Below are 24744 nucleotides of genomic sequence, written 5' to 3'. Positions count from 1 at the left end.
ATCTATGAACTGTATCGCTAAAGTCATTTAGATCTTAACCCATTTCCGGCTCTACTGTTTTGGATATAACCCGGCACATTATTTTTGTAAATTATGAGATATGGTAAATGACCTGCTCAACTACTGCAATTCTTTTATAAGCTGTATTCTGTGTGGTTTTAACTTAACATATTTTTGTTATCCTTTTTGTCGTAAACATTGTACATAGTTTCAAATAAATATTGATCATCTTAAGAGAAATGCAGGTAGGTAGGACGGTATAGTGGACCCCTAGCTGAGGTTTTTGTTATTTCCCGCTCCCTTTAGACCTTAGCTCTAAATGTAAAACTAGTACCAGGACTTCTTAGAAAGGGGTGCGATGAAAGATTTAATATCATAATTTTATGAAGCATTTTTATAATGTACTGGAAATTATATCGTCATCCATTTCTATTATTGTGATATTTTTCCTTTCTTTGTACTTTTATGGTCTAGTTTGATAAATTGAATAAAGTTTATAATAATAATTATTATTATTATGATGGCAAATATTTTAGCAAATGTTATGTGTCAGAAAAAAAGCCAAGGTCTGACTACATAGAAATGAAAAATGAATGATTAATTGATTTTAGGGACAAGAAAGGATGAAGCAACATCTATAAAAGTTAACTTGGTTGAAGTGGATCTATTAATGAAAATTACTTTTGCCTGCTTGGAAAGATTACTGCACTAGTTATAGAGCAATGTGTTTACTCTGATCTTGGCAGATTGACAAATGTATAACAAAACTGCAAGCACAGGAGTGAATAGGACATGTTTACAGGAAGAGGCTTGTATTGGAGACTTCAGTGCATTATCTATTTTTGGGTAGATACCTAATGTCAACTGCTCTGTCTTACAATCAAGTGCACTCTACAGACCTCTGGCCACTGGGCTCCTTGTATGGAATTCAATGGAAATACTCAAGCAACTCTATGCATATGTCATATTTTCTGAACCTGAAAAAGAGTAATTTAAAGTTGAAATGAAGACAGTTGACCGGCAAAGAGAACAGCAGATAAACATATGCAGATTTGTATCTTATATTATAGATCTGTAGCGCACAACCAAGGGCTAGGCCAGTGGTTAATGGTCTTGAATTCAGGTTATTTAGAAATGGAGAGGAGCATTACCCATGATATAGCATGTGGTAGAAGGGCTATGGTGTTTTTTAGAACAGTACATCCACTGAGTGTAGAATCTGCCAACAGGAAGAAACAAACCGACAAACATATGAATGTTGTAGCAGGTCTATACAAGCCATTATTGCCCTATAGCCACTCTATTGTCTTCAAAGGCACTCTCAATATTTCAGTGTTGTAATATAAAGTTAACAGATTTGTTTCCTGCTTTCTATAATTAAGGGGCTGTGATAGTTCAGGCATGTATAAACTGCTAGCATAATAATCGAGGCATAGTAAATAAAAGTTGTGTACGGAATTAATCAACTTATTGCAGAACTCTTGTGGCCTCAGTAAGTGATACATTTTAATTCACAAATTCTGTAATGCTAAGGTACATGTTTTCCTCCACAATTTCTCAAAGAAATCACAAATCATACGAAGAGGCTCAGACACAAAATTCTCAAGTTTATTTTCACTTGTTCAGGTTTATACAAAATTTGCTTTCCTTTCATTTACTGAAATTTTCAGTATGACATATTATGTAAAAGTCCTTGTGGAACAGCAGATGTTGGCACATTTTGAAGCGTGATAAAATTCGAATGAATTTTATTCAAATGTTGCTCACTCTCTAGGAAAGAAGACTGATTTCTTTTTCATTGTAGAATAAAATCCCCCTTCATTGTTTTGCAGTCTCTTCTTTGTAGTCAGAGTTCACATCCAAAAGCTTCCTATTACATAAATTACAAATTTCCAATAGTAATTTTTTAGGAACTGACAATGAAATTATAAATAAAGACCCATGCTGATATTTGATTCAATATTAAAAGAATGCTCCCAGCTTGGATTTCAATTGAAGAACTTGAAACTGCAAGAAAAAGAAAAAAAAAGAGAAACGAGAGCCATCAAATCCAACTTCTGTATTTTTAATTGTGCAATAGAAATGTGAAAGTACAATATTGTATTTCTGCTAAAATGGTCCTTTTGAATCTTTTGTCAATTAACACATAATTATATTTCTAAATTTAAAAAAGCGTGTTGCTTGCATATCTCAAGTAAAGAACTCCATATCAGCTGCGGCCGCTGCAGGTAAGAGCGGTAGGGCGGCTGGGGGGGATTATGAGAGACAACCATGAGGGAAAATTAAATAAATAATTAATATTCCCTCATGGTCGGCTCTCAAAGTCTCCACCCAGGCAGCCCCACCGCCCCACCACTCTTCCGCGCAGCAGCAGCGGCTGCTTCATATGGCTCCTTTTTTATCACAAATAGTTTAAGTATCCATTTGACTCTAAACATTTTTTGTGTTGAGCTTCTGTTTAACAAATAAACGCAGAGGCAATATTTTATAAAGATATACCAAGTATAGCAGGCAAACAGTAGTTGTCCCAGCTTTCCACCTATCCTTTTATCTATTCACTTTCACCTCCTTGTACTACAGTTGATGTGATTCGGAAACCTGACACCAGAGCATTCACATTATGTACTATAGTAGCTGTTTCCTACAAGTCCTTTTTCTATTTTCTCTCCACAAAACGTAAAGGGGACATGTCATTATGCACAAAAGTGTGAATGGAAAGAGACTACCTGTGGGACCTTTATGTTGTTCTCACTGGCAACAAGGGTTTTACCGAAACACACACACACGTATGAACACGATTGTAAGCAAAATTGTTTTGCCAAACTTGTAAAACTTTGGTCCACTTTCTACAAATACCAATAGTGTGAATTTAAAGTGCTTATCACCCCTCCCTCACATAAAAAACTCTAATATCCTGATTAGTGTTTTCACTTTAACTGAAGTCATTGAGATGCCTTGCTTAACAAAATACTTATAAGTTATGCTAAAAAAAATACTCAGTAACAAATCTTTAGAGTAACCATCGTATTAAGGTTATCTGACAATCAATCAAATGTTCCTTCCCTCAAACCGTTATCATATATGATCTGCTCTCCATTTATTGACATACATTTTCAATGAAATGAATGTTAAGTAACATAGGTCCAACAGGGCCGGATTCATGAAATAAAAGGGTTTCATTATCCTACATACATGTATGCCCTATGCGGCTATCAAGAAAACTTGGCATGGATAAGACCTTCTTGATTTATGCTGGTATCCCAGGTGTACAACCTTACCTCGGCAGGACCGGCCATCCTCTTGAAGTGTCCCAGTTACGCAGCTGCACAGCGGTCCATCGACTCTGCTGGTGCAGATTTGTTCACATCCACCATTCTCTTCACACCAATCCAGCCCTGAAAACAGCAAGCATTGAGGGTTTTAGCAAAATCAATACACTGGGATTCACTGTCCTTCCAAACCATTGACCTCATAGTGATGCTGCTGTTCACATCAAATTTCTAATCAGCCAGGCCTGAAACTGAAAAATACATTTATTTAAATCATCACATATACATAACAGCTGCCTTCAAAATTCCCAGGAAGTGTGAATCATTTTCAAGGAGAAAAGTTTTTTTCCATACTGGACCTCAGTTGCAGCAAAGAAGTTTGATAATTGGTACTTACATTCGAATTTTGTCAGTTCCTCCACTCATCTATTCATCTGAAGCATATAGGCTTTACAAAGCTGACTCATAGAACAAGGTTTTTTTAAATATATATTAAACAGCTGACCTAGCAGCTTAGATACCTGTTTTACTTCCTATGAAGGCATTTAATTTAATTACAAGTAACTGTGTGATTGGTGGGAGATCTTGTCTCAATCTGTGAATGCCTATTGAGTGTCCAGTTGTTCCTCATAGGTAGGTCTGTGCTATATTAAACGGTAAACAATACCTACCCATCTCAAATCCCCATACTCTCACTTTATGGGATAAATACACAAAGGCATTTATTAGTGTGTGAAGTAATACTATAGGAGTACTACTTTATGTACTTATAAATACCTTTGTGAATTTGCATTAGCATGTCCTACTACCTCTTAGTGAAATTACAAAGAAGGAATAATCCTTTCTAATAGTACTAATTGTACATGACTATTTTCTATATTTCCTAAATAATCCCATTTTAAATGTTACGGGCCAATTCACAAAGGTATTTCTCAGTACATCTGATTACTACTTCATGTACTCTTAAATACATATGTGATTTGTCCCCAATAAATAGAAGTTTGCCGTCATTTATATTATTGAAGCAGTCTCTTCTATTGAAGAATGGCCCGATGTGTGGAACACAAAAGTTACTCATATTGATCCTGAAACAATTAAAAAGTACCTATCTGGCTTACAGTGGGCTACTTCCTTTTCTGTCTGTCTCACATCTTTAGCTATGATTCCTCTGCAGGTATTAAGCTCTTACACAGACATTTCACAGTTCTTTTTGACAAAAATATTCTTCTTCTTAAGAAAGAGCACCAGAGGTCAGTCTTAATTCATACATTTTATAATGGATATTTGCACCAATCACTTACTTTTTCTTCTTATTGGCCCAACAGAAATAATCTGCTCCTTTGGTTCCTGTATGTAGTCTGATGCAATTCTGGAATTTTGAGGGCAATTCTAAAAAAATGGGAAAATTATTAATTGTCAATAAAATCCTATTTATCGTGTTTAACATCATCAAAAAACACACTTAAATTAAATGGTCTGTTCCTGTTTATTTTCCCCCTTTTAATGGATTATTAATTTGTGAGCTAGCCTCTACAAATTGCTGAAACAGTGCTTCACAAACATGCTTTAAAATCTGATTTTTCAGAGCTCCCCAAAGCCTGCTTGCGCTGAAAATGTTTTCTTGCAACATGAACACAGTTTTCAATCACACTAGCATCGGTTATCCCTTCATTAATTCTTCAAATCCAGTTTACTAACATAATAAGAATCTCAAAATATTTTTACAAGTAATATATACATATATTTGGGCACATAATTGTACACAATTAAAAACAAATTTCAGTCAGTCAGTCAAAGCACTTTATTTCGATTGATTAAAATCATAAAAGCAATGGGCAATCACACAAAATTACTAACAAATACAATTCACTGGTAAATAGCATATAAAAATTTGAATAAAACAAGTGTAATAAAAACAATAATAAAAGAAGTTATAAAAGTAGGAAGTCATTCTATGTACAAGGAGCAGGATTCATATGGAGCCCCAAAATACAATTAAAAGAAACACAAAAACCCCAATTATACAAATTAACAATCAATCTCCCCAGAGGAAGACAGTTTTTTGTTCTTAAGCCTCATAGCTGCCACCAAGAAGCTGGCCACATAAAAAATGTCGCGAGTGCTACTCAGCATCTGTAAATGTATTAGGGCTGGTCTAACTTGGATAAAACCTTTCTCTTTTAAAAGTGGGAGCAGATATTTTTTCGTCATTTCAGAATAAAAACTACAAAACATGATAAAATGCAGGGTATCTTGGGTTGAAAAATTGTCGCACCTGCAGGGCGTACTACATTCAGGTTTGGCCCACACAGGGAAACTCCCCAGGGAGTAGTGAATTAGGTTAAGTCTAAACCTGGTCAGTAAAAATCTATGAAAAGGTTTAGTTATGAGCTGTAAATATGGCTCCAGGGAGGGCGAGGTGACCAGAACATAGTTCTGTCTCACAACTGGTTTTTTAAGCTCCATCTCCTCCCGGGTCAACCTTGCCTCTTCTAGAAAAGTAGCCCTGATCCATAGGACGTCCTTCTTGACAATATTCTCCGGGGACGTAAAGAGCTCTGGACGACCTAGATCAGCAAAAGTCTTTCTCACATACTCAACCCAGGGGATCCTTTTAGCATTTTCCATGGCAATAATGTCTGTAAGTATGGCATGGTTCAACGTAATTTCCTTATTTAACCATGTTTTTGCCCAACAAACCAGGGGGCCACCCTCAACTTGTCCGTAATATATCCAATCCCCACCTCTGTATGAGTACTAAATGTGGGGGTGGATTGGGGACAGACAGGAGGGATCTCAAAAACCTGTTTTCAACTCTTTGTATTTGAACTTGGGCTACGTGGCCCCACAACGGGGCACCATACAAAACGATGGACAAACATTTAGCATTGTATACTTTTTTCAGTGCCTCCATGGGTCTCGCCCCCAACCTTTTTGAGAAACCCAAAAGAGCACTGGTGGACCTTGCCATAGAAATGCTTTTTAACTTAATTTGGGGGCCCCAAGAACCCTTATAATCGAAGAGAACGCCTAGGTATGGAAAGGTACGAACCCTTGTCACCTCCGCCCCCTTGCAATGAAAGGTTTTTAATTTACAGCTGCGGCTACTTCTGCCCATGACCATGGTGTGAGATTTATTAATGTTCACCTTCAGGTCTAACTGGTCCCTAAAAGAGGCAAAAGAGTCCAGCGTCCTTTGCAGGCCCACCCCAGTGCGGGCCAGTAAGACAGCATCATCCGCGTATAGGAGAACGGGGATTGATAAAGCTCCTACAAGCGGGAAGTCTGCCCTAGTGGTACCTAGGAAGCTATCCAGGGCATTTATATAAATAGTAAAAAGGAGGGGGGCCAAAATGCAACCTTGTCTAACCCCCCTCTCTGAACTAAAGTGTCGAGTGCATCTTCCCTCTTGGTTTACCCTAATGGTGGCAAAAAGCTTTTCGTGTAGGGCCGCTAGAAAATTAATCAGTGGGGGATCAATGCCAATATCATGTAGGATCCTCCAAAGCTTGGCCCTGTTCACCATGTCAAAGGCCGAAGATAGGTCCATGAATGCCATAAATAAGGACCCATCCGTTGCCACTGTGTACTTGCTTATTAACAGATGTAAGTTTAAGCATTGGTCCATGGTACCCCTTTTTTCTCGAAAGCCATATTGTAAATTAGAGAGCACCCCTAGCCTCTCCACATTTTCCCTGAGTCTAAATAGAAGGACTCTGCCCATGATTTTAACGGCAGAGTCTAACAGGGAAATGGGCCTATAACAAGAGGGGTCCATGTGCTGACCTTTTTTAAAAATCGGGACTATGACTGAGGTGGACCAAGAGACTGGTAAAGGATTACAAACAGATGCATTAAAAACATTAGTTAAAATTTTTGCCCAAAAGGTCGGTGAGTTCATGTATAGATCAGCGGGGACACCGTCTGGGCCCGGGGCTTTATTCTTTAATGTTTCTTTGATTGCTTTTTGAACCTCCCCCCGATTAAAACTTATTGGGGTCGTTGGGTGAGATATTTCGGGAGGGCCCTCGTTACTCATGCCACCAACATCGTAAACTTCTTCAAAATGGTGAAGCCAAACATCATCCTGAATAACACAGTCGGTGTTAGTATTCTCTTGACCGGAGAGAAAAGGGTCATTAATGGTAGCCCAGAACTTGGCACTATCCCGCAAAACATCTATAGAAAGTAATTTGTGCCAAGCCTCCTTTTTAATTGACTTCTTTCGCCCTTCGATTGCTAATTTATAAGCCTTTCGTAAATTGGCTACATTCCCCCTATCTCTAGGACTAGTTTTTAATGCTTGTAGTAGCGCCCGATGTGCCTTGGAGCAACTACTATCAAACCACCTAGGGTCGGAATTGCCACTATTGTTATTCGTATTAGTGAGATCCGCCGCGATCCGGGAACAGATTATCTCGAAGGCGCTTATGGTCTCATTATCTACACGCTCACTATCCAAACAAATGGACATCTGACTTCCTACCTCAGTGGTTAAAATCTCTAAGAAAGTATCGGGCACAACCCTCGTCCACTTTATTCTCCGACCTTGGTCCTTTGCAACAAGGGGGGCCCCCACCCTGTATATGCGGCTCTTGGGGGTAAGAATGTCCCCCAGAATCAACTCGAGAAACACAGGATTATGGTCACTAAAGGACGACGAGACTGCCCCGTATGTCCCCACCAGTTGCAAAAGGCCCGTGGAGATGAAGAAATAATCTATCACGGTGCCCGAGGTTAAACCCTTAAAAGTAGGAACCCTATCCACCCCTTCTATAAGGTCGGGTTCAAATACGGTGCAGTTAGCTAGGAGTTCTTCAAGGGCCTCCCCCTGCCTGGAGTGCTCAAAATGTGGTATCGCAGCTCCAGGCGGACCCTCAAAAACCCCCTCATAGCAACCATCCCCGCAAGGGTGGATGTTAAGATCGCCCATTAAAATAAGCTCGAAAGCAGTGCTTTGTTTAAGACTATATTCAAGTATTAAAGATCCCAGGGCGGCTATGTGTGTATTTATATTTTCCCTCTCCCTGTGATTATAAAAATTTATCAGAAGAATGTTCCTAAAATTAGGAAGAACCCATTCTACTATTAGGTAGTTACAAGAACCAGAGTCCAACTGCCTAAAAGAACCCGCAAGGTTAACAGAAAACAAAAGGATGAGCCCACCCTTAGGTCTGACCATAGTTCCCATCATGGCTGGGACCGAAAAACTGGTATATCCATCTAAGTAAAAACTTGATGTAGTGTCCCAGGTTTCTTGTGCCGCTATGCTGTCATGTTTTTTTATAAAACCAACCCAAATAGCATCTGACCGCTTTTGTCTGATGCCAGCGACATTCCAACTAATAATTTTACAACCTGCCGGGCCAACTCTTGTGACAAGGTTATCTACAGGGGGCCCGGCTGTGACAGGCCGTCAATCGTTAGAGTCTAGGTCTGAAAGAGAGTTGAAACGGTTACCTAACAGCAAAGGTGCCTGTACCTGATGTATAGGTTGTTGGAGAGATGTACTATCAGAACCCTCTAGAGTTTGGGCCCCCAGTGTCGCATGCCGGGGATCGCTATGTTGTACCAGGTTCGAACTACGGGGAAAAAGGGCCTTATGACGGGCAGGATTGTTATTGGGAGGTCTGATAGTATCCACACTGGGTGGTACAGAGGGGTAAAAAAACTGTAGGGGGACTGGTCTTATACCATCCTGTGCGACTTTTGAGCCATCCCAGAACAATTTATATGCTGTATAAGGATTATTGAAATTGACTACAATGCAGTCCCCCCTAACTGCCTTTGGCCAATGCCCTATCCATCCCACCCTTCTGGCCATAATTATACTGGCGGCAATGTCTTTCCCTCCACTACAATAATTCGCGGACCAAGAACTGACCTTCCTCATTAAGGCACCTGTTGTTTCAGACTCACCGGCCTGAAAAACAAATTGCAAGAAAAGATGACTACAAAAGTTGGTTTTGCATGTGAAAACAAACTGTGCCTTTGCCTTTTTCATGATTCCTTTTTCCCTAAACATTTTGTTGAAAAACACAGAAAGGTGATTTTTGCAGAGCATTTTCACATGTAAGAGAAGATCACCAGAGGTGTACTTAAATATATAGATATATTTTCACATTTCATGAAAATTGTGCAGGTGAAATTTTAATTTTGCACACCCCTAATAATAAGCCCATAGTTCGTCAAGAAAATTGATTTCTGTTTCGAACATCTTACACACGCTCAGTCAAGGTAGTCAAAAAATGAATTATAAGCAGTCTCAATTTGGTTTACTCAATAACGGTTTTATTTATTGGGTACTGCACTTTCAAACCCCCATGATGAGTCTCCGATACCCCTAAACCTGACCTCTTTTTGTTTAACCCCTTGAGTGCCCATGACGAGATGGTCTCGTCATGGGCTGCGGTTGCGCTGTGCCCATGACGAGACTATCTCTTCATGAACCCCGCCCGCTAATGAAAGGCGTGGCACAGGGCGGGGAAAGGGCAGGGCACTCAAGGGGTTAATAAAGACTTAAGTCAACAAATATAAAATGCTACTTGTAAACAATATGCCGTGTAATATCCACATATATGAGCAATTCATTACTTAATGGATATTGACGTCTATTTCCTTTATCACTTGTGCATACGGTTGGCATGTCATAAGCTATGTACCTTTGAATGCCACATTCACATACATTGGTTAACTCGACAATTTTTATATACCAACACTGTACATCAAGCATGCTTTGCATACATGACAAAATATGTTAGCAAAATTGACAAATTATTTTTTAGGTATTATTTCTGTGTTGGAGTAATTCATATGGTAACTCTTGCTACACAGGTTGTGGAAAAGCTGAACAAATTTGAGCAATTTCCCTCAATTTCCGCACCACACTTGATACATTTTGATGTAGGGAAGAGGCTTGGCACCTCCGCAAAGTCCATTTCTATATTTTTGTAACTACCTAGGAAGTAACCAGATTGTGTGCAACAAACTAATTTGCATTACATTCCCCTGATCATTCTTTGGTTAGTGCGACCTTCCTTATATTAGTGGGAAAAAAGATTTGCATCATATGTGTATGAGCATAGGAAAAATGTCCACACAGAAACGCATATATGTCTCACAGATAAACAAATACAAATACAAAACAAATCTGTTCTTATTTAGGAATCATATATGATCATGTATGGGTTACAACCCAATTTATGAAAGTTATTTCAGCCTACAACAGCTAACTTAGGACATAAACATCATTATCAAGGTAAATGTGAGTGTTGGACTTGGCCCTTTTTGGCTAAAGTTCCCTAAACATTTTGTCTCCCCCCTAGACCTTTTTTCTGACATGGTGTTGCCAACTTAGTTGCTTTGGGCACTTTGCCACTGCTGATCAGTGTCAAAGTGCAAGTGCTCCCTGTGTAAAGTGTAATGGTAATTGGTTGTCCATGATTGGTATGTTTGCCTTACAAGTAAAGTCCCTAGTAAAGTGCACTATGTGTGCCAGGGCTTGTAATGCAAATGCTACTAGTGGGCATGCAGCACTAATTGTGCCTGCCACTGCAGTGCCTGCGCGCAGTTTGTTAAAACTGCATGTTGTCCTGACAAGTGCACCCACTTGCCAGGCCTTACCCTTCCCTTTGTATGCACATCAGACACCCCTATGGTAGGTCCAAGATACCCCCCTGGGCAGGGTGCAGTGTATGTGAAAGGTAGTACATGTGCTGAGGTGTGTACCATGTCCTAACAGTGAAATACTCTCCATTTCGGTTTCACTGTTGAAAGGCCATCTTGCCCATAGGACAGAATGGGGAGATTGTGTAATATGTTTCCAGCCTATCTGCCAATAGGCTTAAGATGGAGAGGTGAAGTTTAGTGTGCCTGAACTCACAATTCAATAACACATCTTTTTGTGAAGGTCGTTTTTGCATTGTGTGTTTAGAAACCACTCTTTTAGAAGTGGCTGGGTTTTTGTGCTCTAACATTTCTGTGTGTCGCTGCCTGGTTGTGGATTGACTGTCTGGATCTGAAAGTGATAGGACCTGGGGAATGTCTTGAACCAGGGGATGAGGTGAGACAGCAACAGGCTGACCTGCATCTGGAGTGTAGGGGGGAGGAGTAGCCCTTGGAGATGAAGAGGCCTGGGCTGCCGTCATAAAACAATAGCTCCATCTCCTGCTGAGTGATTGAGGAACCAGACCCCCACTATCAAAGGAAAATGGTGTCACTGGCAGGGAGACTCCCAGAACTGATTTAGACAGGGCTCAGTGCCCCATAAGCACAAAGACTTCAAAGGCTTTGAGGGGTATAAGTATTAGAGCCCCATGTGTTTGGGCTGCTGTTCATCTGCCTGGGGAGAATTGCTGCTGCTGGGCCCCAGGAGGAGGCCGCCATGAGGGACTGCCTCCCTGCTGGAGGGCCCTGTGTGCTGGCCTTCCTGGACCCAGCTGTGCCCCCTGGACTTTGGACTATAGCGCTTGGTGAGCACTTTACTTCTATTCCGAAGAGCGCTGGCTTTTTGTTGCTGGGAGGAGCTGGCATCTGGCATTGCGCTGCAGAGGTGTCTGCTGAGGGAATTCCGAGCGTAGGGATTCCCCCATGCATGGCCCACCCAGCGGGAGCCTACCCTTTATCTGCCTTTACTTTTGTGGGTGCCCACCCCGCATTTGTGCATTATTGACAAGCGGGTGCCCACCCCGCATCTGAAGTTTGTTGTGGGAGCCCACCCCACATTCTGCGCCAAAGGAGAGTCACCGGGCTGCTGCCAACGTGACCCGGAAGTCAGGAAAAGCTGCCTGGAGGTGGGCGGGCCTGCTGTCTCTCGGCTGTCCGGAGCCTCGCGGGCTCCATTTCAAAGTCCTGGGTCCCAGGAGGGGGCCCGGGTGAAGTCCAGAAAGGCCAAGCGTTCCGAGAGGATGGCGGGGCTCCCGTGTGCTGGTGGGGGCCTCGCAGGTGGCAGACGAGTCCAGAGCTGGTTGCGGGCTCCATCGCCGCCTCTCTGTGTGCCCCGGTGAAGTCAGGAGGCACCGCAGAGCCTATGTCCTGGTGGGAGCCCACTCCGCCTTCATCGTGGTCCCATGAAGGGGGAGTGGGGGCTAAGCGGGAGCATTGTTGGTGCTCGTCGGAGGCACAGTAGTGCCGAGTTGTGCCCTGGAAGGGGGGACTGTCGAGGCATTGTCGGTGCCTTCCCCCATGCAGTTAGGAGGCCCCGGTGAGTGGTGTTCCGTTCTTCACGTTGTCGGTGCCTCCTCCCTGCCAGCAGAGGCACCCAAAGAGCCCAGTGAATGAGCTCACAAGGGACGGTAGGGCCAGTGCCTGATTATCTAAGCTGCACCGCAATTGCGGGCAGCTGCAACGGAGGGGCACATTTGTGTTCAGAGTCTCAAAGTGGGGCTCCCCCGGCACAGTGAGTGCCAGTGCCTCATTGATCTTCCCAGCTGGACTGTGAGAGCACGGGCAGCTGCAACGAGGAGGCCAAGTAGAAGGTCCTGTAGGAGCCCTGCCTTTGTGGACATAGGGCATTGATCCCTCGTGAAAGGCCAGTTGGCCGGGGGCCCCTTTTTTGTGATGGTTAAAGGGCGCAAGGCCCTAAGGTGATGTATGCACTTTGTGGCAGTGTTACTAGGGTGCACTGCTGAGTTACTGCATAATGTGTTTATGCTTATGTGTTTTAGGATGATGCATAATGTGTATATGCCTACAGCTTATGCTTAATGTGATTTATGCAAAGTGTCTGTGCCAGTAGTTACTGGTTGTTTCATTTTACTACTAAGTGTGTTCTAATGGTTCTGACAGTGGCCCAATTGGCCCTGTCTTATATATAATCCCCTGTGAATATTGCCTAGTGCCAGTGGGCACAGTGTATATTGTGTGATTAATATTCTAATGTGTTTTGAATAATACAAAGGCTATTTTTATATATAACCTTGTGTGGAGTTTCTTTTGTGGTGTGCCTAGTGTGTTGCTGACGTGAGTGTGTGTTGCACAAATGCTTTACACATTGCCTCTGGGATAAGCCTGACTGCTCGTGCCAAGCTACCAAGGGGGTGAGCAGGGATTATCTTCAGAGTGTAACTCCCTTTCCCTGACTAGAAGCAAGGGTCCCTATTTGGACTAAGGTACCTACCTCAGCCAACTGGAGACCCCCAGTTCTAACAGTGAGTTTACACACAATGGGTTGTGTTGGCTCACAGTGACGTGTGCTCTGAAGGTACATTTGTGCTTGGGAAAATGTTTCTCCTTGTATATGAGTAGCATCATTTTCATGAATAAGGCCATATTTTTTCTAAGTGTAATTTTGGCTTGACCCTGGCTAACGTTTTACAAATAGAACTGTTACTCTCTAGCCCATCATAGGTAGGCTATTAGCAGCATGCAGGTTCATAATGTGTGTGGCACCAGCAAGGGTATCCTTCTGATGGAAAAATGCAGTGCTGGGTGAAAGGAGAATGAGAAATTAGATGATGTAAAGAGGTGAATGAAACATTGCTGGAGGAAATTGTGATAGCTCTGTTGTAAAATCGTATAATAGAAGGTAGGACATTAATATGTGAATGGGCAGCTTGTTCCTTTGAAAGAAAATTGGAGGTCTGAAGTGATGTAGCCTGAAATATGATGATGAAAAGAAAAGGAAACGGCTGGCAGTTGATGTTTGGTAGTAGTTCTGATGCAGGTGAATAATAATTAGGAACTGTTCATATCCAATCATATGCAATCAACTCAAGTTTGGTCAGTTGATCATCCTTTTTAGACAGAAGTAAACTAAAAGCATCACTCAATTTCACAAAGGTCAAGGCAAATGAAACTATTTGCAAATAGCTTCGATTATCATGGACATCATATAGATTTGAACAGTAGGCTAGGAGGTAAAATGCTTGAAGGTTAAACTTGAAGGTGCAAATTTGCCATCATTATTAGTGGTGAATTTTTATAACTCACTTACTAGGTCTGATGAACTAGAGCACCTAAAAGCACTGTTTACATTCTTGGACGAGTTTGATGCAAGTAATGTTACACCTTATTCTCTTTTACTTTTTGGCGATTTTAATATTCATGCATGTCATCTTAATTGTTTTGAAAATATTAATTATGATCTCTGCCCTCAAGAGGTAACTCACTTTGAACATTCTAAGGGTGGGATGTACCTAGAGAGTATTGTATCTGCCCTTCACTTATTTGCTCCTGTACAAGATTCTTTGTCTCCTGTCCCCACGTTCACTGGACAAGGCCATCATAGTACGATTGATTATATTTTTGTTTCTTGTCTTTTGAAGGACCTTATAGGTACCTTTTGTGTCACTCAAAATGCCTTAAGTGATCACAATCAGCTCACTATGGAAATTAATATTAAGGCTTTGATGAGGGCTAATCCTCTGCCTACGATTTCTAACTTAAACCTAGTTTCTAAAAATCAGGGAAGACGTTTGAGATGGGATGTTATCACCCCGGCTGATTTCCTCGAGAATTTGTACAATAGTAACATCGTGGATTTAAGCATATGTTTGTCAATAGAGTCGCAACCAGTGGAAATCCTTGGTGCTTTCGAGAGAATAACAAAACAGGTAGTGGGCAATTTAACCCACCACGGGAGACCAAGGTCTAAGAAATTTAAAAATTGGTTTGATCATGCCTGCTCTAGTGCTCATTCCGCACTCCTGTCGGCATTAAAAGAAAGTGGAAAAGACTCAAGTAAGATTGTAGAGGCAAGAAGGTCCTATAAAAAAGCGATAAAGGCAAGGAAAACCCAGTTAAGAAACTTGGCATGGGATGAATTATCAGAAGCAAGTGTTTTAAAAAATAGCATCCAATTCTGGAAGGTGATTAATAGTCCACTGTTTGACGAGTTGGAGAATACAAATAGAGACTGTCTTATCCCACCAGACAAATGGGTGGCCCACTTCAGTGGTCTTTATTCTGAAATTCATCAATTTAATCCAGTAAACTACGGGGATATTAATCAAGCGTCAAAAATTCATTTTAAGGATGACGAAGTGCTGGAGGCCATTGAGTCAATGGCAAAAGGTAAAGCCCCAGGTCCGGACGGTGTCCCCGCGGACCTTTATAAAGCAGATTCAAGGTACTGGGCAAAGCTTTTAACTTCTGTTTTAATGCAGTATCAAAGGCGGGTGCCCCTATGTCATGGGGCAAAGCAGTTATAGTACCATTATTCAAAAAAGGCTCAAGAGAAGATCCGGCATGTTATCGGCCTATCTCTCTCTTGGATTCTGCCAGGAAGATAATGGGTAAAGTAGTTCTCGTTAGATTAACATATTGGTTGGAAGATAAATCCATAATCTCTGACTTACAGTATGGATTTAGACAAGGAAAGGGCACCGTGGGTCAATGCCTCAACTTACATCTTATCATTGGGAAGCACACGGTCGCTAAGCAGGGGGACTTACACTTAGCATTTATGGATTTGTCCACTGCTTTCGACCTTGTAAATCGTCAAAAATTATGGGCCTCCCTAGTGGTATTGGGGCTTGACCCGGTGTTGATATCCTTCCTGGCGCTTATTCACGAGGACACTACCGCAGTCGTCCGCTACAATGATGACGGCAGTCTGTCAGAAGCTTGGCAGGTAAAGCGAGGGGTAAGACAGGGGTGCATTCTTGCTCCCCTGCTTTTCTCGCTGTACATTAATAATCTGGGTGAGGCTTTAATTTCGACCAGTAAGGATATACCCAGAGCCGGCTCAAAATTGATTCCCACTTTACTGTATGCCGACGACACGGTTTTGCTGTCAAGAACCGCGAGAGGCCTACAAGCCCTTTTAAACGGATTTAATGATTTTATGGTCTCTTTAGACTTATTAATAAATTTAAAAAAATCACATTCCATGTCAATTGGTCGTGGGGGGGCGAAAAAGGCTAAATTCTACTGTAATGGGCAGGAGCTCACAAAAGTGCAGACCTTCCCATATTTGGGGATTGTCTTTGATGACAGGAGAACTTGGGTCATGCAATGCGCCCAGAAAAAGAATATTCTTGCTAGGGCGACAGGAGCGCTGTTGGGCTTTGCTAAACGTTTGGGTTGTAAACCCCTACCCGCTCTTATGAAGATATATAGTGCTAAATGTGTTCCTATGGCCCTATATGGCAGCGAGGTATGGGGTTATAAGGCTTCGACAGAGATCCAATCAGTAGAAAATGCCTTTTTTCGGAAATTGCTGTCACTCCCCCCATCTGCTCCTATTTTTAATATTCATGAAGACTTGGGGGTAGGTTATCTTACTGATCAAATTTCTGTGGCTCCATTATTAGGTTGGTTGAGAGTTTGGGCACAGCATCCTCCGAACCTAAATCAACTTATTATCCAAGATTGTTTGTCTCTTGACAAAGCCATGTCTATCCCATGGTTTCGATATATTAAAACTAACTTGGAGTCACTCGGCTGCCTCGAATTGTTTGATAGACCAAGTGCGTTGAGTAAAATAGAAATAAAGGCCGTTAAGACTCAGTTCTTGAGTAGAGCGATGTTACTGAGGGAAGGAGGGGAACTGGGAAAGCCGGCAGTCAGGAGGTTTGTCATGCTAAGCATAGGTAGAGAGATCCAGCTATACCTGACCTATATTAACAAACCATTCCATCTGTTTCTGTTTATCTGCAAATGCTAGGGTCACCACTGGTATGTTTCGGGGTAGCCAGCTACATTACAGGGGTTATCAGGTGTAGAAATAGGGCGCTGTCCTTTTAGTAACCTCCCCACATTTTTTAGTATTGTTTTAATAGTTGGAGAATGTGGATTAATGAACTAGTACTGGTTTTATGGGATCCGTAAAAACTGCAGAATCATTTGGATGATATACTTTTTATTGTGATTATCTGCCAATCATATTGTATCATTTATTATTTATGAAATGTTGTTAATTGTGTTTATTTGGTATTGTATTAGTGGAATATTAGACTATTGTAACTGTAACTAATTGCAATATGAAATATCGTCGTATGCTTTGATGATTTTAAAATGTTTAACCGAATAAAGCTATTCTTGACTGACTGGCTTGCAGAAGCTGAAGAACTACCAAATTATAATTTGTTCTTTGAAATAAAATGAAAAAATACTTACTATTTTGCAAGAATTTTGCTCTGAATCACATAGCGACACTGCACAGTGCAAGTGTACCTCATCGTAATCGCCAATGAATTTGAACACAGTGACGTGAAATCGACAGGTCAAGGACATGCCATTCTCTTCAATCCCGATGGTATTGTCCTTATTATTTGGGCATCTGACATAATTGAAGAAAAACATAGTGCATGAATATTTCTAACCATGATTATAATTGAACATTCCTACTAGAAAGATCCAATTACAGACATCTTTTAACACCTATTACCCATGAGTTGTGTAACAATTATGGGGTGTATAAAGCTACAAATTTGTCAGCGAGGTTCTGGGAAGTTGAAAAGCTTTGAAGCTTTATAAAACTGCAAAGTTTCTCACATTTGAAAAATCTTTGCCTTATTTCTAAAATTTCCAGCAAACATGCAGAACTTTCTCATAATTTTCTGACTTTTTGTCATAAGTTACATTTGTATGTTTTTCTCCCTCAAAAATCTGTCTTTGAAAGATTATAGCCATGAGTCGTGCTTCGAGTACTTTATCCCCGTTTTAATTCATTGTTTTTACTTCATAGTTTTATAATGGAATGTAACTTATTTAAAAACTTTTTACTGATATTTTTTTTAATTGTTAGTGTTCTTATAATGCGTATTATTGTCAAATGAATTTACACAAAAATGTTATTATTGTATATAATGGTTGTATCTTTTATGATCACAATGATCGCAATAAAGACGTTTTGACTGACTAAAAGATTATTCATGAGCTGTTTTTATTTATTTCTCTAACTTCACACCAATGGTGAAATAAAACAAAAACCTTTACAATCGTCAAAAGTAACTTTTGAAAATGTTGCATGCCTTTAATCATACCCTTAATATAGTTTGTGACTGTTTAAATGCATAGATCTTTTGGTCATTGTGTATGCTGGGTAGGGTTTCAATATTATTTTCAACTTCAGTGAGATCAGATGTATTCTGTTCATCATAAGACTCTAACCTAACAGTGATCATGCTAGAAATATTTAAGCTGCACTGCTCAAGACACCTGCAACACATACAGTTGAACATGTATACTTGAATAATATTTTAGTGGAGATTAATCTGGAATGTGCAATGACCAAATAATTTCAAAATTTGGATGGTAACTTTTCTTCCACTTTTGTAGGCCGTGGCAAGAATTCTACACTAGAGTTTATTTTTGTTACTGCACCATTGCCAAATTGGTTATTTTCCTCTGATGTAAATATCACTGGTCTTTGTCAATATTAGTAGCTGCTTGTTTGTAGAATTCCCTGCACATAGTACTACATTCCAGTTGGATGGCAAAGTAACTGATCAGGGAAGAATATTGAAATGGTCAAAAATTGACCCTGAAGATTTTTTGAAGAGCGTAGTAGTTGCTAAGGGCAAGGAATTTGAATTGTACCTGAGGAATTTGTTTGATGAGGTTGATTGTCTTGGTTCGTACCTGGAGATCCAATTGGATGCTAGAACCAGATTGTCCCTTCCTCCCAAAACCGTTATCAACAATAAACCCAGATGGTTGAACAAAGATTGTTCTGACACCCATAAAATACTATTGTCTGCGCTTAAAGCCCAACCCAAAGATCAATGCCTAATATCATGCAGATGCAGAGCATATAAGCAGGCAATACAGCGGAGGGAAAAGGATCTCAGAGAGGACTCCTGGTCTGACCTGATGAGGCTTTGACCAAGGCGGATAGTTACCAATTCTGGGAGACAGTTTATCATCCTCTATTTAATGACAATGGAGCCCATGCCACCTCCTCCCACATCCCAACCGAGAAATGGATTGAGCACTTTGAGTGCATATATGGATCTGAGAATGGTGTTTGTTCGAATGAGCCCCCATTCATAGCTTCATGTACCATAAGAGTGTATTTTAACATTTGATGTGGAGAAGATTTAGCTGGCAATTAACGTATGACAAGTCACAAGGCCCATGGCCCTGATGGGATTCCTGATGACCTGTTTAAGATATCACCTAGCTTGTGGGCCCTGATTGTAACTCAACTATTTAATCTGGTCACACGTATGGGGTTACCACATTCATGCTCCTAGTCATTCATTATCCCTGTCTATAAAAAGAGCTCCATGAATTTCCCATGTTGCTACAGGCCCATTTCCTTGATAGAATCGGCCGCCAAGGTAATGGGCAGCGTGATCCTAGAAAGAGCCATGACTTGGGCAAAGGAGGGGTCTGTTTTATCTGACCTGAAGTATCGGTTCTGACTGGGTTTGGGCACCTGTAGTCAGTGTTTACATTTTTATATGCTGATCAGCAAACACATTTTTGTTAAATCAGGATCATTATGGCATATATGGACTTATCTTTCACCTTTGATAAGGTGAATAGATATAAACTGTGGCAGATTTTGCTGAACACGGGCCAAGACATAGCTATTGTTAGTTTTCTCAGTGAGTTACACAGAAACATGAGGGCGGTAGTACGTTTTAATATAGATGGGTCTTGTTCTACCTCCTTCTGACTGAAGAGGGGAGTTAGAAACTCTGTACATGCTGTATGTGATTGACTTGTGGGGGGCAGGTTACTTGATAAGCCAGTTGACTGCCCACAAATAGGTTATTGTCAGATCCCCTCACTGAGATATGCAGATGACGCTGTTTTACTGACAGGAACAGCCCTGGGTTCTTCAGACATTACTTGATGGTTTTGTGCAATATATGAACAATTTAGATCTCTCTACTAATTATAGAAAATCACAGGTGATGGTGCTGGGACTCAAAAAGACCAAGCTGAGATATTTTCATGTCCATGGGTATCAGGTTGTCTCTGGTCCAGATTTACACTTATTTCAGAGTTGTTTCTGACGATCGAACTACGTGGGGTCGCCTGATAAAATCTAAGAGACTAGCACTATCAAAAACTATTGGCGCTCTTTTTGCCTTTTCCACAAGAATAGGTAGCAAGCCACTTCATGCCCGGATTAAGATCTACCAAGCTAAATGTGTCTCAGTAGCAACCTATGGTAGTGATGTCGGGGGTTATGCCAACTCAAAGGAACTCCAAGTGGTTGAAAATGGCTTTTGTAGGTGCTTATTAGCGGTTCCTGCTTCTACCTTCGCATTTATGGTTCATGAGGAGTTACGGTTGTCATTTCTGCCGGAACTCATCTCCCTCCACCCCTTGATTAGATGGGTTACAATCTGGGTGCGATTGGAAAACCATCTAGACTGAGAGATAGTTAAGGATTGTTTGGAGCTTGATGGGTGAAGATCAGTTAGATGACTGACAAATATCAGGGATACCTTTGCTAAACTGGGTAGGCCTGCTTTGTTTGAGTCACCCTCTTCCATAACAAAAGCAGATATAGCATGAACCAGGGACACTTTCCTGTTGTGGAGGAAAAGTGAGAGGGAGGCAACTGAACTTATGAAACCTTTCGATCATGGACATGCATTGATTGTAACAGGTCTTGCCATTGAACTTTATTTGCTTGGCACTCTTAATGTTCAACATTGTTTCCTCCTCACCAGATTTATGGTTTATTCGGTGTCGTATGCTGCTGGCATACCCCAAACCCGGTACGTGGAGCATGAAGTTATGTCGCTGTACCTGTGATAATGTTTCCCACAGGATTTCTTGCATTTCGTCTTTTTCTGTAGTTTTTATGAGACCTCTCAAAGAAATGTTTTTTTATTGCCTCTGTTGAAATCTTTGCATTTTGTTCAGGTTTGGCCCACCTTAATGTTTTTACGCTATTTCCAGATGTGCACTCAAATTACGCTGTTGCTTGCTTCCTCGCCTCATCATTGAGGCTGAGAAAGTAACTTGAACTGCTGGGGGATCCCATTTGAGTGTTTCATTTCTTCTTCTTTTTACACAATACACTTTACTATGTTTTCTTGTCTTGGTCATTATCATGTTAATAATGTTTTCTATACATTTATTTATTGGCCAAGAAATCAAGTGTATTATGCTCATTCGGGATTACATTTGGCGGGCTCAAATTTGGTGGTTCCTATATTATAAATTACAGTCTGTATAATTAGTCTGTGTGGTTGACATTGGAGGGATTGTTGTAGGTCATTTTGTTTTTAAATTGGTAAATATATTTGTATTTATGTTTTTTATGCCTTTATAAGCTTTTATATTATAGCCTGATTATTGTTATGGAAATTCACTCAATGTATATATCATATTTTTATGTACTTTTATGATCTCTCGTAGACTGAATAAAGCAATTCTTGACTTGAATTGACTTGAACATGTATTCAACAATGTGAGGGATGGAATGACCAAGATCATATTATGGGTTTACAGATTGCACTTTGTTTTAGGTACTCATATGGCATCACAATCTATGGACCTGGTAGGCGTGTAATACTTCAAAGAGTAGATTGTTTTTATGTCTGGTGCCTTTTATCATATAAACAAAGATAATACATTAAGTTGAAAAAGCATGTTGAAACAATATAGATTGCCAAAATATCAATTACACATAAGTAACCCCACCCAATTGTTGACATACTTTCAAATACTAGGAGAATCTACTATTATCTAACTTATTTTAGGACATGGGTCATTACTGTTCTGGCTCCTGTCCTAGAATATTTGAAGACAAGAATTTGATTGTAGGTTTAGGTGCTGATTAAAATTATTGTAGTTAGATATGTATCTATGGTGGCTATGTGAATATTTGAAATGTTGTGGATATGAGAAAAATGCTCAAAGAATGTTCTGTGACTAATTCCTGGCTGACTACTGAGTTTCAGTAGGAGGGACCCTGTACTCCAGTGTAGTTCATTTTAATGAGTGGCATGCTACATACATCAGCCTATTGTCAAGCATTGCTGATTTAAGTAGGCAAGGTAGTATGGTTGAGGTGGTTAGAGCGATTTTCACAGGAGCATATCATTGTAAAGAAGGGGGTAATTTATGATTAAAAACAGTTGTACTGGTGTCAGATAGGCAGTTTACCAGAAGATAGTATCTCCTTCACAAATGTCTGAAATGATGTGCTCGGGGTAAAATAAGAGCACTCAGATTAGAGATGAGTGCACAGTGGATGTAGGACAGCAGAGAAATATTCCATACCACCAGTTATAATTTTACTGTAAAATGTTGAATCACTTATTACTCCTCTTCCCACTTCATGCCCACAATAATGTTATGCCACTGATAGTAATTGTAATATTTTATTTTCCATTTTGGAACATTTGTGAACATAGCCTCAATGTGTTTGTTTTCAGCTCACTAATCTTTCAGCAGCATGGCAATGTAGTAGCTTCCTCAATTTGCTACTCCTGCAAATTATTCTGCAATGGACACCATGAGTTAATGCTTCCTCACTGGAGTGACCCACATTCTTGGATTGGGCAATTAAGTTTCTAGTTTACTGGATCAAGTTATTTTATTGATCAGAGAGAATTCAAACATAAAATATGTAAGTTTTTGTCTGATTTTAGCCGCTGCCTAGATATTTTTGAAATTGTATCTGTACATATAGCAATTCTAAAAAATAACACGCCCAAACTGATTAAGAGTGCTCATTGAGAGAAATCATGGATCACATAACACATGATGCCACCAGTTCCTGGCAAGGAACCACAGAGTGCCAAATGAGATCTTGGCTCTAGTGAATATCGACTCCCTGATAGGCCGGTGCACCTTAATAACTGGCTAATTATGTCACAATCACATGTGTCTTGCATGAACACTAAAAGGCAGTGTCTTATTGACATGTCATGAATATGAAACAGAATGAAATTAAGTCACATGACATTAAATACAAGTTACATGGGTGAGATCATATTTGATAAGTCTTTAGTGGAAGTGTTGGGTCTACAAACCTTTCAGAACCTCAGAGTCAACTAGACTTTTCAAGACTAGCATTTGACATTTAAAAGTAGGGCAGGATGTATATCACGAGTACCTAACCGCAGCAGAGAACAGAACCTTTTAAAACCATACATGCACCCATCACATATTCTCCAAAGGAAAGACCAGTTGCAAGTCCCCTATAAATATGGAATGCTCACCCTCCTTCAATGATGAAGTATCGAAGCTTATCGTTGCTATCTCGCGATGGAGTTGCATAGCACTTGTTAAGCGTCAAGATCAGATGCGTGGAATCTGCTCCCACAACAAACACTCCCACAAATAGGACATCTCGTGTGGTGAGCACTACCTCTCCTTGCCGATAAGGATGCTTGTAAGATGAATTCTTATAAAGTGCCATTTTGGTAGTAAAGCTGCCGCCTTTAGTTGGGACGGTCAAGTTGATAACACTGAGGGGTGCAAGAAGATCAGTGAGTTTGCCATAGAAAAACACAAGTAAAACAAAACAAAGGGGATACATTTTCAATGCACCTCACCTAAGCATTGGTCGAACTACTGAATCCAAGGAGATCTTGATATCCAGCTCATACGCACAAGAAAACTCCACGTTTATTGTTCTGTCTCTAGTGATGATGTTCCCTGTGTTGTTTGCACTCTCAATCCAGACCGTATTTTTATACATTATGTGAGTGCCATTGGACTATAGAGTGAAATAAAAAAACATAAATCTGACATTAAAGCATTAACATATGATCATATAACAAGATATCTTAAGTTAGCAGACAAGTTATATTTAATGTTTTTCTTATATTTTAATTATACATTCCCCTTTACTAAATTACATTATTTACCTTTAATGATGAAGAGGTCCTCAATGTTATCAGAAGTGTAAAAACAAATTACTCATCCACCCATTAGGAAACCCTATTAGCACACATTCCATGGCAAATGCAGCCATATATTAGCCAAATGAGAAAATGAATGTGCTGGCCACTATTGAAAAAAGTAATCATTAAATGTAAATGTGTAAGCATTGGTCCAAATGCTCTTTTTTTACTCCTAATGCAATTTTCCTTGAGTGCACACATGGTAAAATCAATAAAAAATCAAACTATAATATCTAGATGCTATGTAGAAATAGGTGCAGCTGGAACATTGGTATGCGTGTTTGGTTCTCTATTCGCTTCTTCCTGCAGTCTTAACTAGATTTTTTCTCATATACGGGTGGGACACCGTGTGTGCATTGTGCACGGCAGATCATGTTATGACATAGTCACTCTGGGACTCACTGACTCTCGCAACTTAGCTGCTTTTTAGGGTCTGGCTGGACAGCGCAACTGTCACCACACAATTATGTGAAAATCACCAGGAGTGGGGCTTTGACTCAGTCCATATGTTGGGAGGCAGGAGTACATGTTTTGATTGGGCAGAAGTTGTATTCTTCCACAAAATAAATCTTGCCCTCTACACAACTGTGATCATTTTGTTTATTTATCTAGCTGCCAGAGGTTGAACTTTCAGGGACACATACATGACATTGCAATACTATTGAAGTGTCTTAGCTAACTAGATAATTTATGGTGATTTTGTCTGG

At 40.4% G+C, this 24744-nt stretch overlaps 1 protein-coding gene across 1 annotated transcript in view; it reads right to left on the bottom strand.

Moving 5' to 3' along the window:
* Positions 1-1594: 1594 nt before the first annotated feature.
* Positions 1595-24744, bottom strand: part of TECTA (tectorin alpha) — a 345850-nt gene continuing 322700 nt past the window's right edge. The window contains exons 18-23 of the mRNA XM_085646453.1: positions 23687-23850; positions 23351-23599; positions 17328-17490; positions 4571-4658; positions 3279-3395; positions 1595-2007 (exon numbers count right to left, since the gene is read on the bottom strand). Of these exons, the coding sequence (XP_085502579.1) occupies positions 1907-2007; positions 3279-3395; positions 4571-4658; positions 17328-17490; positions 23351-23599; positions 23687-23850 (882 nt within the window). The 3' untranslated portion in view covers positions 1595-1906. The remainder of the gene's footprint in view (positions 2008-3278; positions 3396-4570; positions 4659-17327; positions 17491-23350; positions 23600-23686; positions 23851-24744) is intronic.

Source organism: Triturus cristatus, chromosome 3_1 (genome assembly GCF_964204655.1).
Source record: "Triturus cristatus chromosome 3_1, aTriCri1.1, whole genome shotgun sequence".
Classification (NCBI taxonomy): domain Eukaryota; kingdom Metazoa; phylum Chordata; class Amphibia; order Caudata; family Salamandridae; genus Triturus; species Triturus cristatus.
The sequence above is the reverse complement of the archived record's forward strand: the minus strand, read 5'-3'. Positions and strand labels throughout refer to the sequence as shown.